The sequence below is a fragment of the Anabas testudineus genome, chromosome 21 (assembly GCF_900324465.2).
Source record: "Anabas testudineus chromosome 21, fAnaTes1.2, whole genome shotgun sequence".
Lineage (NCBI taxonomy): Eukaryota > Metazoa > Chordata > Actinopteri > Anabantiformes > Anabantidae > Anabas > Anabas testudineus.
The window spans coordinates 23687614-23706330 of NC_046629.1; the positions used below are offsets into that span (position 1 = coordinate 23687614).

The 18717-nt window shown below is 39.6% G+C and overlaps 2 protein-coding genes across 3 annotated transcripts in view; one reads left to right on the forward strand and one right to left on the reverse strand.

The window, feature by feature from the left end:
* Positions 1-35: 35 nt before the first annotated feature.
* Positions 36-4578, reverse strand: acmsd (aminocarboxymuconate semialdehyde decarboxylase). Of its 2 annotated transcripts, XM_026375820.1 has the most exons (11): positions 4494-4578; positions 4038-4240; positions 2834-2878; positions 2111-2207; positions 1977-2026; positions 1560-1796; positions 1288-1381; positions 1079-1174; positions 742-914; positions 560-658; positions 36-432 (listed from the first exon to the last, which is right to left on the reverse strand). In XM_026375820.1, exons 2-11 carry the CDS (start codon positions 4092-4094, stop codon positions 370-372), a joined length of 1011 nt encoding a protein of 336 aa, XP_026231605.1. In that variant the 5' UTR covers positions 4095-4240; positions 4494-4578; the 3' UTR covers positions 36-369. The 2 variants fall into 2 exon arrangements, with proteins under 2 accessions (XP_026231605.1, XP_026231606.1); XM_026375821.1 differs by lacking the exon at positions 4494-4578 and having other exon boundaries at positions 3531-4155.
* Positions 4579-5133: 555 nt separating this feature from the next.
* LOC113173060 (transmembrane protein 163-like) overlaps positions 5134-18717 on the forward strand; it is a 51922-nt gene continuing 38338 nt past the window's right edge. Inside the window, exons 1-2 of the mRNA XM_026376327.1 lie at positions 5134-5645; positions 12280-12399. Of these exons, the coding sequence (XP_026232112.1) occupies positions 5444-5645; positions 12280-12399 (322 nt within the window). The 5' untranslated portion in view covers positions 5134-5443. The remainder of the gene's footprint in view (positions 5646-12279; positions 12400-18717) is intronic.

The window sequence follows — 18717 nt, forward strand, 5'->3', positions numbered from 1 at the left end:
GGATGAATAAAGTCTATCTTATCTTATCTTATCTTATCTTATCTTATCTTATCTTATAATTACATTAGGTCAATTATGGTATTATCTTGTTGTTATTGAATAAGCAGTAATACAATATTGCTTTACTGTAAAGGCACAAAAAGAACACAGCGTAATGGGCAGCATATATTATCATTCAATTTACAATTACAGTTTACAGAATGGGGTCAACAATTGACACATGGGTTTCGGCATTACAAAATAAAATCAAATTTTGAAGCTCATTTACATTCCTTTGCTTCCCATTAACATCATCAAGGTCCATTTTTGAATAATCAAAAATGGGAATAAAGCCACTGCTCTGATTCGCCGGGTGTAGCAGTTGTCATGTTACTCAAATTGCACTCGTTCCAGGCCCAAGAATTCAAGTGCATTTCCAGCAAGCAATTTATCCTGCAAGACAAAGGAATACACTTCATGTGGAATACTACAACTAACATAGGCACACTGATTGACCTTTAGCATATTACTGGAAGCAGAACGTTGGTTCTACCTGAAAGAAAGGAAAACATTTTGGTACCTTTAGAGTGTCATCAAAGTCATCAGTTGATTCAATCAGTGATCCAGGTTCCAGCTCACCCAGTGGAAATGGATAATCAGTCCCCAACATAACCTTATCCTGAAGGAATACATACAGTCAGAAACTCAGATGCATTACAACTTCCTGAACACTATTAAGATATGGTTTATACACACACTCACTTTTCCAATAACATCAATGAGCAGCTTCAGAGCAATGGGATCGTGAACTAGTGAGTCAGTGTAGAAAGAACCGAGGTATTTCCGTGGACTGATCCTGTTGTCAACTGCACAGAGGTCGGGGCGAACTGTGTGACCATGTTCAATTCTGCCAATGGTGAATGGGAAAGATCCACCTGTAAGCGAATTAATGAAAGGTCAAATAGCAGCACACAACACCTTGAACGGACTACATGTATGTAGCAAGAAAAAAACATTGACCTTGATGCTTATATCATGCAGTTTTGTCTTCATTGTACTACAATTAAAATGTATAGGCAACATCTGGTTTCTTCTGTACCTCCATGAGCAAAGCAGACTTTCAGTTTTGGAAATCTCTCAAAGATGCCTCCAAATATCATTGAGCAGATAGCTGTGGTCGTCTCTGCTGGCATTCCTGTGCCATGGAAAAGACAAAGTATTCACAATTTAGCTAAATGTGTTGTTACTGAAAAACAGTATCAGTATCTCAGTAATCAGTATCTTCTGTTCCTACTTCATCTTCCTCACCTACCAGCCAGGGCAGCCAATACTTAGCCATCCTCCCATTTGTCTGCATGTCCCATGGGTGGACAAATATGGAGCAGCCCAGCTCCTCAGCTGCCTGAATGGAAGACACACAGTGAGGTCATTATTCCTCAGTGTTTAAGAATTAGACCTACAGGACAGTAGTATGTGTTCAAAGATCTTCAGCTGGTAAATTGTAAGCATAGGCACATTTCCAAACCACCAGTATTGTTATGTTATATTATATGCATATTTAGTTGGATACAATGTCTTACTGCATAGAAGGGGAAGAGTTCAGGGGCATTGAGGTCCCAGTTGTTGATATGTGAGCCAATCTGCACCCCAGGGAAGCCCAGCTCCTTCACACAGCGCCTCATCTCCAGGATGGCCAAGTCAGGCGCTTGCATGGGCAGCGTTCCCAGGCCAACAAACCTCTTGGGGTGGCTGTGCACTGTCTGGGCCAGATTGTCATTTAAAAGGACACAGAGATCCAGTGTGTCATGGGGCTTGGCCTGTAATCCAAAAGTAGGATTGAATTTTAAAATATATTCTTCATCTCAAAGTGAATTCATATGTGACAGTGATCAGTGGTTAACCAGCTTAGCCTAAAATGACTCTGAATGTTTCTAAGCCAGGTCCTAGTGATTTAGTCTTTCACACAACCAACTGTATCAGCACTGTTTTGCACTTGCCCAGTAAGAGAACATCACAGGAACAGTAGAAAGGGCTTGAACCGTCACACCTGAAGACCAAAACATAGATTTTAGACACCAACAAGAAGAAAAGCTCTAGCGCCTGCTTGTGTCTTGCATGTGTGTGTGTATACCATGCTGATCCATGTCTCGAATGCGAGTTTTTGGATCCCAGCAGTTTTCATGAATCACTCGGAAGAGCTTCCCATCCTTCATCATCTGTGCTTGTCCCTGGAACACAACATGAACACCAGTCACATCCACAGCTGATGTGACTTGTCCATTGACTCTCTATCATAACCTGTGGCACATATGCATGTATTGGTTTCATTGTATTCATAAAAACATTAAAACAACAACCACATGATGGCAGCAGATGTCTGATTCTGACTCTTTCAAGGTACGTGCCATGTAAACAATGCTTTACACCTTGCATTATAATTTTATGACACAGAAATGACAGCCAGCATGTTGTTAACATAAATTTAAATGCAGATCTATACACACAAAGAACAACCGGCTAATTCACATTTACACATTGTGTTTGTGTGCATCTGTGTGACACATTCGACTATTCATCCGCATGTGCACTTGGCTGATGCCAAAAGCTCTGTGTTCTGTAGCGTTTGAAGTGAATCGCTCTGCTGATGCAGAGGCACCGTGCTGAGCTGTGCAGCTGCTCACAAAGCCAGGACCAGCCTGACAGGACCGCAGGATGGGGTGCAGGTGGGAAAAACCTGCTGTGTGCCCAGCAGAGCACGCAGTACAATTGCATAAGCGTGCTGTCTGCTGTGCCTGTGCCCAGGTCTGAATGTGTGTAGAAAAAAAAGAGGAGGAAAGAAACATGAGTTACTCGCCTTACACCGATGGTGAAGCTGGACAAACCCATCATATCCATACCTCTGAAACACATGCAAACGTAATTCATTATTCAACACATTTGAAATGCTTTTAAACATAGACCATGCAAAACATTCTAGATTTTGTGTATTTCTTTTTGATGTGAAATCTCTTATTTTATTTTTCTCCAGTGCACCCGGCTAAAAAAAGTTTAGTTTTATTGTGTTATATCATCTGCTTGGGTGTTTTGTTCATCGTAGGGGACAATACAGTCCAGCGCCCTGATTGTTCTGAGGCTGTTGACTCTTTCATATACAGATAGAGCTGCATATGATCTACGTGAGTAGTAAAGACAATAAAGCATTTCAGGACTGTTTAGTCCAGAGAGAAGCCTCAGTTTTTCAGACACAGGCAGAGAGAGTTTTACATCCTCGAACTCTGACAGGTGTGATGTTTTTGCCCTGCAGTAGCTTTATCAGTTTAACAGTGGAGTTAAAGTTACTCTTAATGTTATCACGTTGATAATTTATATTTGTAACCTATGAGGACTTGTTAAAGAAGTTTATAGGACCTCTGCAGAGAATGGCACTTATTTTCTCTTTCACTTGTAGAAGAAGGTTAAATCAAATATTTAGTTTCAGTTTCAGAAAAGTCACATACGACAAAGAAGAGCGACATCTAATGTTTTGTCATGATGGTGTAATGGTGCTTTACCCAGTTATCTAGCTTCAATCAGCTACAGATGATACTTTCAAGAGCTTGGGAAGAAGCAAAATCAAAGAAAGAAAGAAAGAAAGAAAGAAAGAAAGAGAGACAGCGGGTGAACAATCCACAGGCCATGTCTCCTGTCCAGCACTAAATGTGGGAAATCATTAGCTAGAGCCAGACCTCCACAGTGACGAAGACATACGAGCTGGAACAGATAGAGCAAGGCCAGTGCCGCCTATTGATTAAAGTTTAACCATCCATGGAGCAAACAGATTTATGGAATGAGCTGTTAAACTCTTGGTGACAGTTCAATTGGAAAGCTATGTACATTTTGTTTTATTGGTATTTAGGAGAAGCTCTGGCTGCTACAGAACTGACAGAAAATCCACTAAACAAAACAAAACAAAAAAAAAGAAGAAGATATAACCTATAGACCTACAGCTGAGGCTCCAGACTGTTATCACAATAACAAAACGTGTTGATCTTTAATGACCTTGTGTCTGCAGTGCCTACCTGTTTCAAGTCAGGCCACTCCTTAGGTAAAATATGATTGTGAATATCAACCTTCATCCTTGTGATGCCTCCCTGGAAAACTTGGACACCTGCTACAGGAGATTTCTTCCAGTAAATGCACAGAAAACCAGCTGATTCACTCACCGCCCTCGGCCAGAAACCAATGACCGACAGGTGACTGCCTGCTGCTCGTCATTTATTACCTATGAAGGAGGCAGTCAGTAATCATTAATAGTTCATAAAGGCCTACAGAGTCATGACGTACTATTACCTCAGTCTACAGTAGCTGTTTAAACTCCACCAAAGTACAAGTCTCCAGTATCACACTATCACACATAGCAGCATGTCTGTCTGCCAGTCTGACACTGAATAGGAACTCTTCTATGTATGTTTATGACAGACGCATGTTCAGATGTAGCAGGATGATGCCATTACAGTGTGATTACTTTTGCTTACTTGCAGTTTCACTGTGGGCGGCTTCAGTTAGAGATCACTGATCTCCAGCATGTGGATAGTCCTCAGCCTCATGTTGACCTGATTTTCACCTGCTCCCAGCCCGGCCACTTGGCGCCACCTGGTGGTTAATTGATGCAGACTGCTCATGGACTCATTAGGAGTGAGGGCTCAAGGCTCCAGAGGATGGTTGTATCACTTAACAAGGCTCAGCTGCTAAAATAGTTAATGTCTCAGAATTTGATAACGATAGATCAATGAAGTGACTGGGATTTCTCTGGATAGAGGATTTCACCATCAGAAGGATGTGGCCTAATTGATCATCAGATAAATTAACGACAGACTCGTGTTAAAAGTCTTCACTCACCTTTAGCTGGATATCTATAACAGCTCTCTGAGATCCAGTCATTTCTGTCTCATACAATCATCTAAACTAATTAAGAAGACAACTTGCTTTGGTGTTTCTGACAGATGTCCGAACATCCTATGTTATGGTGTGTGTGTGGGAATGATGTGCTGAGTTATGGGAGGAGGAGAGAAGGAGGAAAGGGAGGAGGGGAAAAAAAAAACTTGCTGGCACCGCCTGCCAGATCCACAGCAGATCTCAGCAATTTATCGCTTCTCCGCATCTAACCCTAAACTGTCTACTAACTGGCTCAGCCGGACAATTTACATCTCTACCCAGGCTGCAGAGCTCTTCCTTGCAGTGCTGAGTTCACACAGAGGGATTTGCCTCGCTGCTGATGCTGAGGAGATAGATCCTTTATCTCCCATCTTCTCTTATCGCCATCTCTTATCTTCCTCCCCTGCGCAACTGATTCGACACCGGTGGCATATTGGACGCGCTGGATGGCTGCTGCACTTAACGAGCCGGTGTGAATCCGTTTTTTCCCCTTTATCTTTATCTTCCTTTGCCTCTGAGCCTGAAAAACAAAACAACAACTGCAGCAACAATGACAGACCCGGCGACCCAAGAGTCCTACCCTGTCCCAGACCCGACTATTGTGGATCCCTGCCCAGCCACGGTGCGGAACGGCCAGTGCCCCCCGGATGGCTTCACTAACAACCATCACCAGCAAGCCAAAACCCCCAGCCAGCCCGAGCTCTTCACCACGGGCCAGGAGATGAAAATCACAGACAGCGTGGAGGGAGAAGGTAACTTCATCTTTGTCTGTCATGTTTGGATGTGGCTTTTTAAAAGTTACGCATATGCACGTATGTGAATGCGCGTATGCTCGGGGGACCCTGGGGAGATGAGAGGGATATTTTTATCCATGTCAGGTATTTTTAGTTCTCTGAATAATTAATGATACATCAAAAGCTACATCAGCATGATTCAGATTAAAGCGGAATTCGGAGCTTGAAACATTCGTAAATTGCTCCAAAATCGGTCATTTATCCATTTTTAGATTATTATTATTATTTTTCCTCGGGGGAAAAGTTGTCTGTGAGAAATCAATTGTTCCTTCAAACGTGCACCAAGAGGCGTCTACTTATGGCTCAGTCTGATTTAAAGCTTAATTCTGACACTGATACGTGCACTTAAGAGTGTATTTGCCTAAGGACCTGTGTGTGTGTGTGTGTGTGTGTGTGTGTGTGTGTGTGTGTGTGTGTGTTTCTGTGTGATTCTTCCACTAATATAATCCCATACATTATCTAATATGGACAAAACATTCCTCAGTGGATAATAGGAGGACCTCAGGTATACAATAAATCCTAAACCTGTTATTGTTAGTTAATACAAGCATACAGCTGATTTATCAAGTGTTTACTGGATCTAATTACAGGAGACAATTGTAATCAGATCCAGTAAATATACATTACATTGAAGAAACTGATTCAGTGCTGATGAAACCGTGTATAATAATGCTGAGCATGTCTGGAGTAGACTAAACGGTTCTGGTATTTTGAGATCTACAGTATGCTGATTAGATTTCCAAGAGCCAGAATCACTGCCAGGGCACTGATGTGGTAAACAAGCTGTCCCTGGTCATTTGAAAGCTTTTTAACTCTTACTAAGACTATGGAAGCCTTGAAGATGAGCTTCACTGATTCAGTGTTACACTTCTATAAAAGTCATAATAACCTGTGAGAGACTAATGCTAGAAATTGTTCACATACCCCTAAACCTAACCATAACCCTTCTTCTAGACTGGTATTATTAAATGCTTATAAAAAAAAGCTAAGCAGTCACAATCCTGACTGATAAAATGATTTTAAGGTGCGAAATTAGTGAAGTCCCATGTTTGTAATTAGTTGTGTTATTTGCAACAGCATCACGAAGGGGTGGCCGGTTACAAACACCTGCAAAGGGCCAGCGTGTGTGGTCATGAAGCTAATTTCCATTAGCGTGGTAGTGGTATGTCATGATGAAGAATAATATTAATTGTAAGTCAGAATGTTTTTTTGCGCTTTAAGGCTGCTGTACCCTAAATCACTGGCCAACCAATGGCAACTCAGACTTTTCTGCACACAGCGGTGGTTACTTGTAAAGCGAATGAGTTTGCTCACAGAGATATACAAAACTGTGAGTGGGCATTATGGAAGAACGCTTTATTTTGAAAGTCAAGCAGCTGAAATAGATTTGTAACGAAAGCAAGCTTTAAACAAACACATCACACACACACATTTCAACATGATATATTTTGCACATTCACACTGTCTGTCTGCCTCCCTCCCCTGCTTTCCTCACCTCTTTCCTATTTACTTGCTCTTAGAAACCCTCTGCAGTCTCATTAGTGTTTATCCATGCCGACGGTTTCTATGTCTCACGCTAACTATCATGCTCCGATATTAATACATCACCTGGTACAGTGTTGTCACATGACATTATAGTAAAGAGAATAAGATCTCCTTCAGCTTGCACTTCTCCTAGAACATAATCTGGATTGAGGGTGTGTGTGTGTGTGTGTGTGTGTTTGGGGAGTGGAGGACGATCAGCCCCATGAGATATACCTGATGTTAATTATTTTTAGGAAAGATATGTGTTACAGAGACAAACATCAGGCAGTGATACACACTCGCACCCACCCTTCTCACACAAATCTGTACGTGCGTGTTGAAGAGGGCTGTATGAGGAGATGTGGAGCACATGCCTTCTGTCTAATGCCCCAGCCATGGATCATGTGAGCAAAGTGATTTAACCGTGCTGTCTCACTTCCCCCCTTGCCACACACACACACACACACACACGCAAACAAGCTTATGAGTCACTCCAGCTAATATGGTTTTACACTAAGACAGTTAAAAGTAAAAAGCTTTAAAGGGAAATTTTACACTAACAACTATTTCTAATTAGATCATTCAGGGAAGTATAAGCTATTTTAATTGTAGACAGTGGTGTCTTTATTCACCAGGTAATAAGGGATGGAGTGTTGGAAACTTCAAATCGCTCCAACTTCACTTACTAGTGATTCTGCTTTTGTTGGGTTGGAAGCTGCTACTAGCCGTTAACTGACGTATGTTTTACAATGTAGAAATATAAAATCTAATGTTCAGCAAAGTTTGTTATTGATGTTTTAAATGTTGCTTTTAAAACATTTTGCTTATTTCCAAATACATCATAGCTTATGTTTATGCTATGATTGCACTACAAAACACTGATACAGACATTATACATAGAGTAAACAACACCTTATGTGACGCACTACAGTCCCACACTGTGACAGCTGACTAATTTGCCAATACCCCTGCCTGAGACCTTTCAGAGTCCAGAGTTATAGCTCCCTTCAGACAAAAGTCATGTGATTTTCCTTGATTTTCCGTGCTTTAATTAGATCAGTTATAGCCAATGATGTCAGTTCAGCTACATGGTAAAAGTCAAGCATGTTCCACAATGATAAGAAAGGTCTGTGCCTGATGCTTTGCTCATTCACATGTTTTAATGAAACAGAAAAAGTGTATTGCTTGTGCTACCCATCAAAATCCATCGGTGAGAAGCTGGTGAGGGATATTTTTCTAGTAGGAGAACCAACTCAGTCTGCATGCAGTGTCTGCTCTGTCTTCTGTGTGGACCCACACCAGATTAACAGTGGGAGTTAGCAGCAACAAGGACTACATGCAGGGTTAACTGGCCAGTCCAGACTGCAAGAAAAAAAGGAGTGAAATGAAAAGGAAACAAGAGGAACAACTTAAATAAAGGTGTTAGACTTGGTATAAATATATGATTAGAGTGTAGAAAATAAAGCAAATAAACTGTACTGCCCCTGCAACAAGCGTTTCTATGGATACTGTGAATACATAAATACTTTATTGAAATTGAGAGTAATCTTTCAATTTAAAAGGGAATTCCACCAATTGTGCACCCAATAGTGCTTTTCCACTGAATGGTATCGGCTCTACTTTACTCTCCACGCCTTTTTGTTTCGGTTTCATCAGTTTAAAGTTGTGAATACTAAATGGTACCTGATACTTTCTTGGCATCCCCTTCATCAAGGTTCCAAGTGAGTTGAGGTTATAGCAAAGGCTGGCGTGACAACACCAGAGACTGCTGATTGGTCAGAGAGAAGAGTTGATCGTTTGAACTTTGAAGTAAACTCTCCTGATTCACAGCCATTTCCCATAATCTCACTATGACAACTACAGCTACACTACACTAACTACACTGATGAGGTAATATATGTGCTGTGGAAAAGAAATGAGTAGATTACAATATAATCAAGCCAAGCTAAGATGATGGGAAAGCAGTGGGAAAATGCCCTAAAAGTCAATTGTCTAATGGAGGACGGGGTCCTATACTGTCATACAATTGCATGTTATTTTCTTTGCTAGTGGAAAAATTTTGTCTGAGAAAATAGAATTTGGGAATTTGCTGAGAACTGGCCAAGCCCAAGCAGAGATAGCAAATTCCTAACAAAAAGCCCACATTGCAAACTGGACCCGCAGAGTGTGAAAGACGTGGGTGTTGTTGTGGAGAAAGATGACTCGAGTTGCTTTACAGGAATGTATTATCGAGATTTTTGGAAGCTTGACTCAGACTAGGGACTTGAAATTGCACAAATTTTAACCATTGTTTTAAAATCTTCTCAGAGGGTCCACCAAATGTTTGGAAGGGTGATCCTGTTCTCTGATTCTTGAAACTGTTTGCTATGGCTCCACTGATGGGGTCATAAATTGATTTCAGTCAGCAATTACGCCAAAATGACTTTTCACTCTATTAAGTAATCATGTGACTTGACCAGCTGTCTATCAGCAGTTGTGTCTGGAACAATTCCTTCTCTGTGATGCACACACACACACACACACACACACACACACACACACACACACACACACACACACACACACAGATGTCTTGTCAACCTCTCACTGTTGATTCAGTTTAGATTTACAGTAATAGAACTTTTCTTTAAACATGTAATCTTGTGTGAAGATGAAAATGAGGCCAGCTCCTTTACTAGATTGGAAGCTTTTCGGTTTGACATCAAACAATGAATATAATAATACAAAAGCTCAACATTTTAGCTTTAATTTCCAGGTGACAGGTGTGTATTGTTGCCCAGGTGTGTCCTATTACTTTGATTATTTAGTTTTTAGTAGATTTGGGTTTTGCCTGTTTAGATTGCATTTATAAGTTAAGAGGTTACATGAAAACCAGAGTGTTGTCTATTGTGCAGCTCAGAGAAGATGGAGCTATTGTCCAGGAAGAAGAAAGAAACCACTGGTGCACTAAGTAACAAACGGGTAGACTAAGGAAGACAACAGCAGCAAAATACTTCATAAACAAAAGTACAGAGACTGCATCAGAAGATGTAAACCACTAAAGAATATCAGGAAGGTCAGGCTGGAATTGGTCCTACTGTACAGACATAAGCCTCAAAATTCTGGGACAACGATTTAAAGACTGATAAGAGAAAGATTACCTTTACTAAAGTGATGGAAAGACTTAGGTTTGGAGAAGGACAGGATCTCACAGGAGCTCATGATCCCAAGCAAACAAGCTCATGTGTGAAACATGGTGGAGGTAATGTCATGGCTTGGGCTGCATAGCTTCTTCTGGGACAGGTTCAATAGTCTTCATCATGATATAACACATGATGGCAGCAGCAAAATGAACTCAGAAGTCTAAGGAAACACTTTGCAATTTAAAGAAAGATGCAAATAAACTGATTAGGAGATCCTTCACCATCCAGCAAGATAATGACCCAAAACACAAAGTGGATTGAGTTAATCAAGGGCAAGAAGTGGAAGATTTTAGATTGGACAAGTCAGTCTCCAGACATTAATTCTATAGAGCATGATTTTACCTGCTAAGAGGAGACTGAAGGGAGAAACCACCCAAAACAAACAATAACTGAAAGAGGCTGCAGTGAAAGCCTGGAAAAGCATCAGAAAGCCAACGTTTGGAAAGTCTTTTTCACTCATTTCAATTTATTTTTAGTCTATCTGTTCCAATATTTCTGCTCACATGAAGAGTAGCTGGGTTCAAACAAAAGGTGCTATCTTTTAAGTTGTATATCGTATCCAGACGTAAACGCTTGGAAATAAAAGCTGACATGTTGATCTTTTGCCTCATATTCTGTCTTTATCTTATCTTTTAATGTCAAACCCAAATGTTTTCAGTCTACAGCAAAAATAAACTGGTCTAACTGGTCCAATTATTTAGCTAGGCAGTGTAGGTTTTCTTGACTTCACTAGGAAGAGCAAGAAAGAATTGAAAGTCTATTTGTGGATATTTTTGGAAAAAAGTGAACCCAACTCGCTCAATACAATAACACTATATCGTTGTTAGAGCTCCTTCATTTTTTTATCTGTGCCAGTTAAAATTCCCTTGTATTGTATATAACTCCTAATACTTTTTAACTAATACATTTCAATCCCTCGATTTCTGAACCCTTAAAGCCTAAAAGAGCCTTTTTTCCTACCAGCTGCCTGGTTTTGTGGTCTGAAAAGGAAACTCCTTCCCTGTATCAGGACAGTTCACAGGTCACTATGACAGTCTCAGAGATACATTTGTGGATAGAATGACAGCTGATAGCAATAAAAGCTCTTTTGGATGTAAAAGTTCAAACTTATAAATGTTGCATGAATCTGCAGAGCCAGCCTCACATTTCATGACAAAGGAGCAGCTTCAGGCAATTCCAAATCTGGGCTGTTTTGTCTGTGACTTAGGGCAAAGAGTTCTCACAATGCAACACGACAGTCAGTCATTAGGAAATGTGTGTGAACTGTTGAGTTTCATGTGTGTTTATAAGATTGTTTTGGTTGAATTATTTTGCGGATTTACTTGATTTACTGTAGTTTTAGTATTCTGTCTGAATTTTTTATTTCCCACTTTGTGTTAGTGTCTTTGAATGTTCGCAGTGTTAGAGTGACATACAGCAGAAGTACCCTGGAGTCTGCAGGGGTGTAAAAGTCAGTAATGAGAGTTCAACTTAAAAAGCTGACCTGTAATCTGCAGCTATGTTTTCTGAAGGGAAACATCCTTTTGTAAATTACTAACTGTACTATTCTACTTGTTTACTGTATAGAAATGTTCTGTAGGAAATGCAAAAAAGCTGGGATGGCATCAGGAGAGCTTGTCACTGTGCTACAGTAGCCATTAGACACACTATTATAGTTATTTATTATAGTTTTTTATGTCAAGAATACTTGCAGGCTTTCTACCTTTAATTCAGTGAAGCGAGTACTGATTATTCATGATTGAAGAGAGTCTTATTCCTGTCTCCGTCTTACTAAACCTCAAACACCACTTAAGTCACCTCAGGCTGCCTGATAAGATATTACATATGAAACACAAAACAATAAATAAGAACTGTGTTTGTAACAGAGTGTATGTGTGTTACTGCAGGTCTCTTGGAGAGCAGCATGCGTCTGAAGCCTCATGAAGCCCAGAGCTATAGGAAGAAGGCGCTCTGGGTCTCCTGGATCTCCATTGTGGTCACCCTTATCCTGGCTGTGGCAGCTTTCAGTAAGCATTTAAAATATGCATTTATAGCCATGCAACATGTACTACTGAGCAACACACTAACTTTGCTGGAATATTGTGCCATTCAGTAGCGAGAGCACTGAGTGATTCATTCTTTTATTCCCCTGTTGACTAAGAGATGTTGTCATAAATGTCTAATTTAGTATTTCTGCTGATATGTAGTAAGGTGTTTTACAAACTGATATGTGACAAAGACAGTTTGGAAAAGATGCAGAAGGTTTAGGTTTCATTGTTCTACCAAAATAAAATCAGTCACTAAAGTTTGTATTGATATATTTTTGGTATATTTCAGGTTAAATTCAGGTTAATATTAAAATTAATTTTTAATCTAAGCAAAACAAACACCAACTAAACATGAGTTCATATGCAACTTTCAACTTGTACGTCTGCAAGATAAAGAACAGATATTTGGTAGTCTGAAGGTTTTATTACAAAAGAATAAATGTAAATCCTAATACTGAGTTGAATGAGCTTTAGTTAAGGAGTAAAGGTTGCACAGGTGCAAATAATAACTGCATATGTATCAGAACGGCACATGCAACCCCTCTCAATGGATTCTGGCAGTGTGTTCAGTGGCAACAAAAAGTATGTGAACCCTTTTGGAATTGAATGGTTTTCTGCATGAATTTGTCATAAAATGTGATCTGATATTCGTCTAAGTCAAGAGTATTAACAAATATAATGTGCTTAAAATAATAACATGAAAGAAATTCAGATCTTTTATATCTTTTCCCCAAGGGGATCAATAAAGTATCCATTTTATTGAGAACAACCATAAAAACCTCATAGTGCTAGTAGAGTAAATATGTGAACCCTTAAGAATACACTTATGTGAGCCGCCCCTCTCCAAAAGGAGCTTTCAGAGTATCTACTATCAAGAATTGTTGATTTGCAAAAAAACTGGATTTAGTGGGGTTACAAAGTGATGTCAAAGACTCTACAAGGGTGACATGGACACTCCACAGCAGTATGGGCAACATGTTTTGCGAACTAATGAAACCAAGATTGAACTATTTGGAAAGAGTGCGAAACACAACACCTGCCATAAAAAGGGCACAGGATATCATCATGTAAACATCATACCAACTGTAAAGTATGGTGGAGATTTGGGCCTGCTTTGCTGCATCAGGGCCTGATGAGTTTGCAGTGGTTGAGGGGAAGATGAATTCCCAAGTCCCTAACTCTGTAGAAGTTGAGTGATACAACAGGACAATGAATGAAAACACACAACAGAATGGCAACCAGTAATTAATTCCAAGGGTCCACATACTTTTCCCACTGTCACTTTGAGTTTAAATAAAGACATAAAAGATCAGAATTACTTTTGTGTTATTATTTTAGACAAATTATACTTAATTATCTTAGCTTAGATAAAGATCAGATCACATTTTATGACAAATTAATGTAGAAAACCATGAATTTCCAAAAGGTTCGCATACTTTTCCTTTCCACTTATGTCATTAGTCTGTTGTATTCAGCTAGAAGAATGTCAGCTTTGCACACGTAATGTGGTATTAATCGGAAACAAGCATTTTATGAATAAATCACGCTCATTTTTTTGAGCCGTATGACGACAAAGAGCATGTGCTGTTTAGCCACTCTGACATATGAAAGTCAGGTGTGCAGGGAAGCAAATGAATAACTCACGGCAATTCATTTTAAAAACTGAGAGATTTAAGCAGGGAAATCATCAGCATGGTTGTTCTCTGGCAAAGCGGGGCGACGTTTTCATACCTTTTATTCAGAAAATAATTTTTTTCTCCCTAAGCACTGTAGTACAAAGAAGCACTGTTGATGATGAGTTGCGATATGTCAAAACTGTTTAAGCTACTGTATAACCCACAAGTGAAACAGTGTATGAGCACTGATGGCTCATTTCTTGCAGCAAATAACAACAGAAGAAGCCGTTTTCCTCACAGGTACAGACTTTAATGAGCAATAAAATCTCTAGTCTCACAATGAATTCCACAACGTTGCCTTCAGCTAGTCATGTAGTTTGATGTAACACACAGGTATGTGAAGTATTTTTCCAGGTTTTAATTATTCTAAACTCAAATTCCCAGCCATGTGTGTGACAAATAACACTGAGTCCCTGAATATAACAAGTAGGAGACAGTGCTCACCATAGCAGAAGTAACATGTGTGAACACTGTCACACCAACATGAGGACTTACTGTAGTGTGACTGAATTCATCAGTGTGAAGCATATGTATCATCAGCCCATGAAGCATTTAAACAATAGAAGAGTGCAAGAGATCAGATTTCTATTCTTTACTCAGCCTTACCCTTTACCCCAGTGTTATGTGCCTGATGTGTAACCTGATGCCTATAATATGTCAATGTGGGGCTTCTATGAGTTATTTGATTTATAATATATATATTTAATAACACTAAACCATCTGTTACACAGGCTTTAATTCATATTGGGTTTTTAAGAATCCCACCTACACTATCAAACATACAGTACAGTATACATATATATATAAATTAGCAAGTTCAACCTTTAGAAGCAGCTGGATATTTGGCAGATTTTAAGCACCTTCCTTGTCCTGAAGGTTGAATTCAGGACACTGTAAAAGCCATTCCAACAACTGCTTTACCCTGTCCTCAAAAAACTGATTTACTCATTTATTTTCAGATTTTCTAGTCTAGCTGAAATGGTGAGTAACTCTGTGGTAATTGTTTTTCCTTATTATTCTATCCACTTTGTGCAATGCACCAGGTCCACATACATTTGTGGGTTTTTCCAAACCAATATCTTCTCAGCTGATGGTGACAGTCTTCTTCGACACCTTGAAAATTGCTTACACTTTCCAAAAACTTGTATTTAAGTAGAGTTGTACAATCGAACAGATGATCTAGGAATCTACAGTTGTTTAGAAATGGCCACAAGAGACATTACTTCTGTTCCCTTCATGAATCTACCACACTCTTTCTCAGATCTGCATCGAGCTCTTTGTGCAAGAGCAGTCAAACATATTGTTTTTATATTTTCACAAAGATGCTGCCAGCTGTAGGTCAATCTGAAACTACAGTAGTGGAGATGCACATTGAGGAGCATGAATATTGGACTTACATTTGTCTGGTGGCTACAAACATGGTTTTAAATGAATGCAAAAAACGATCCTAACAAGTTTGCCAGTGGTCAAAGATTTGTTGTTGCAGTTATGTTTATGCTACATGGATTGGTTACGTTGTACTTTAGTTTGTGAATGACATGCTGATTCATGTTTCTTATGTTCGTCAAACCAAACCTGTGTAAGGAGACATGTGAATCGCACAGAGTAGAGACATGGAGCAGTTATTCCTTTGTTGTTCAGCTGAGAACAGAGCAACTTAAACCAAAGAACATGGTGACCCACAAAAATCTGAACCTCTGACAACAAAGGAGCTTCCGGGGTACATAAAAACAGGAACAAGAGAAAGGACACATGCTTGCAGGGAAGTGTGGACACGTTCCCCTCCAGCAGCCAAGTCTGCACCCTCAAGACAAAGGGTCAGGGGCGCTGTGTTAGGAAATGATTAAGTGAACATAACGCTTCCCTCTTCTGCTGTCACACTATATCGAGAGTAGGAAATAACAGGCAGAGAGGCTGTGTGCTGAGAAGGCGACAACTCAGTGAAAGATAGTAGAGGGAGGGACAGATGGATATGGACATGCGGAGTGAAGCTCTGAAAGGTGCAGTTGTGCCAGGGGACGAAGCAGGATGAGTCCTGGCAGGCAGCGTTGGGGATTTAGTGGTTGTGATGGCTCAACTTTAAACAACACCAGTGTGCCTTTTCCTCCCGTCTGTGTCCTAGTTTCTCTCTCTTGCCATCTTCTATTTTTTATGTTGAGTCTCTTGTAAGCTTGTTTCCTACCATCTCTGTCCTTTGCCACCTTCTTATGTTCTTTTCCCCTTCAGTGTTGATTGTGCAAAGTCAGAAGAGGTTTCGATTCTTGTACATAATTATTAGGGGATCTCTAGTAAACTCTTTTTAATAAAACTTTGTAAACGTCAAGGTCCTCTCTCTGTCTGCTCTTGTATCGTTCATTTTGTTTCTCCCAACCTTTATTGATTTTGCTCTTTTCCTTCTCTCTGTCTGACTTTTTCTAACTCTAAGAAAAACTGCAAAAATCCTCTGAGTCCTCTGAATCCTCTCAGTATTCTAACATTTATCAGGGATGAGAGTTCACAACTGGTCCCTTTCAGTTGCACTTTCAATTGAATCGACTCCTAAATGTCTCCATCCTGGGGCTGCCTTTTGTGCTTTCTTGGCTGTTCACCTGGTGACAGTGCTACAGGGCTGAGATGTTATCATACACATCAAGCCCAGAGAGAACACAGCAACACACACCGTACGTGAAGAGGTAGGAACAGGTACTATAGATTATCCTGCTGTACAGATGACAGCATTTAAAGGAATATTTACACAAATGTGACTGAAAAATACAGGAAGTCACAAAGAGACTTCGAAAGTGACTAATTTCCTTGATGAAGTAGTCAGTAAGTCATGTGAAAACCCACAGACGAGGATCTTTTGACTGCAAAAAAATGATAAAAAAAATAAATAATCGTTATTGAAAGAAACATAAAAAGACAATGACAATCAGAGATTATTTACATGCATTCAAATATCATTAATATATACAAAACAGTATTTCTGCAACAGTGAAACCCACCCTCCCACATATGTTCATTTCTGCTGTTTCATGTAAACATGGGTCTGAAACAGTAAAAGATATATATATATATATATATATATATATATATATATATATATATATATATATATATATATATATATATATAATTTAAATCTGTCCTTATGTTGTTTTAAGTATTTTCCTTACTTGCATATTTGTTTTACTTTTCTTTGAAAAATCCAGTTAAAACATGAAATACTATACTGTATATGGCACTGTAATCATTAACATGAGTTATTATGTTAGACCATGAGAATGGACAAATTGGAAGTGGAGAAAAAGTAAAGGTCGGTAGACAGGTATTTGCACTACTTGCATTCTGTGCTGACCATTATAGGCCCAGTAATGTTTCTTGTTTTACCCAGATGTGTAAGTACCGGAGTAGATATGGTTTCATTAACGGTTATATAGGGAATTCTGCATTGTGTTTACGTGTTGTATTGTGCTTGCTAAGCAGTTGCAGGCAAAGCTGCTCAGTATTCAGAGTGGGTGACAGACTGCACACCAGCAAGGTTGATTTTCAGATTGCTTTCCAAGGCCTCAGGAGCAAGCTATAGGAGCTGGCCTGCCGACTAATAGGCTGCCACGCGATCAATCTGTGACACTGTCAACAGCCATTTAATGTTTGAGCAAGGAGAAGATACGATTGTGCAAAGATGGAGTAAAAGAGGTATAGCAGTAAGGAGGGGTGGTGGTGGGTGAGCAGAGACTGATAGAAGAGAAAGCAAAAACATGAGGTGACAGAGGAAAACAAGAAAGGTGGCGAAGAGTCAGGCAAAGAACAAGAATTGACAACAGGATGGAAAAAAGGATGGAAGAAACTGTACAAAAGAAAAACTAGTGAAAGTTAGAGGAAAACAGGAAGAGATGGGAAAATGGAAATTAGGTCAGTGATAAACACAGGAGGAATTATTAATCGGTGACGAGTGAAAGAGAGGAAGAAAGAAGACTTCCACACACAGCATCGTCTCTCTCTGTATTTCTTATTTACGCTCTTGTTCTTTCTGTGTCTGCGGTGGAGCTGTAATTACAGTGATTTAACCCAGATACATAAAGTACAAGGCCAACACAGTTATAAATAAGGCGTCGTTTCATAGATATCTATCTGTGCCACGACTTTCGCAGCTGTAGACAGGAGGGGCTAAGCCACAGACGTATGAAACCATGTGATCCAACAGAGCTGCGTGTTCGACACATAGTGAAATGGGAACAATTACAGCCTTGTTTTACTTGTAGACCTACCAGCCTGCTGTCACACGCCAAACTCCGGGTGTCTCCATTCACTAAAAGTTCCAGTTCAGCAACTTTATCACATCGTGTATGTTGCTGCCAATATGAAACAGACATTCTGCCAATGGTTTTACACTTTTTACTACTGCTTTTAAGTATTGGTAACTTTTTTTTGCATGAATAGAAAATAAGCATCACAGAGCAGAGCTGAAGGTAAATAGCCATGAGCAGACTTGATTTTATTTATGGTTATTTATTTATTATATAAGTGCCTTACAGTATGCTTTTATTTTTGCTTGCTTCATTTTGCCCTCAGTAACATTTTCCTTCTCATATCACAAGACTAAAACCAACTAAGAATTAGTCTTGCTGGAGTCTACAAA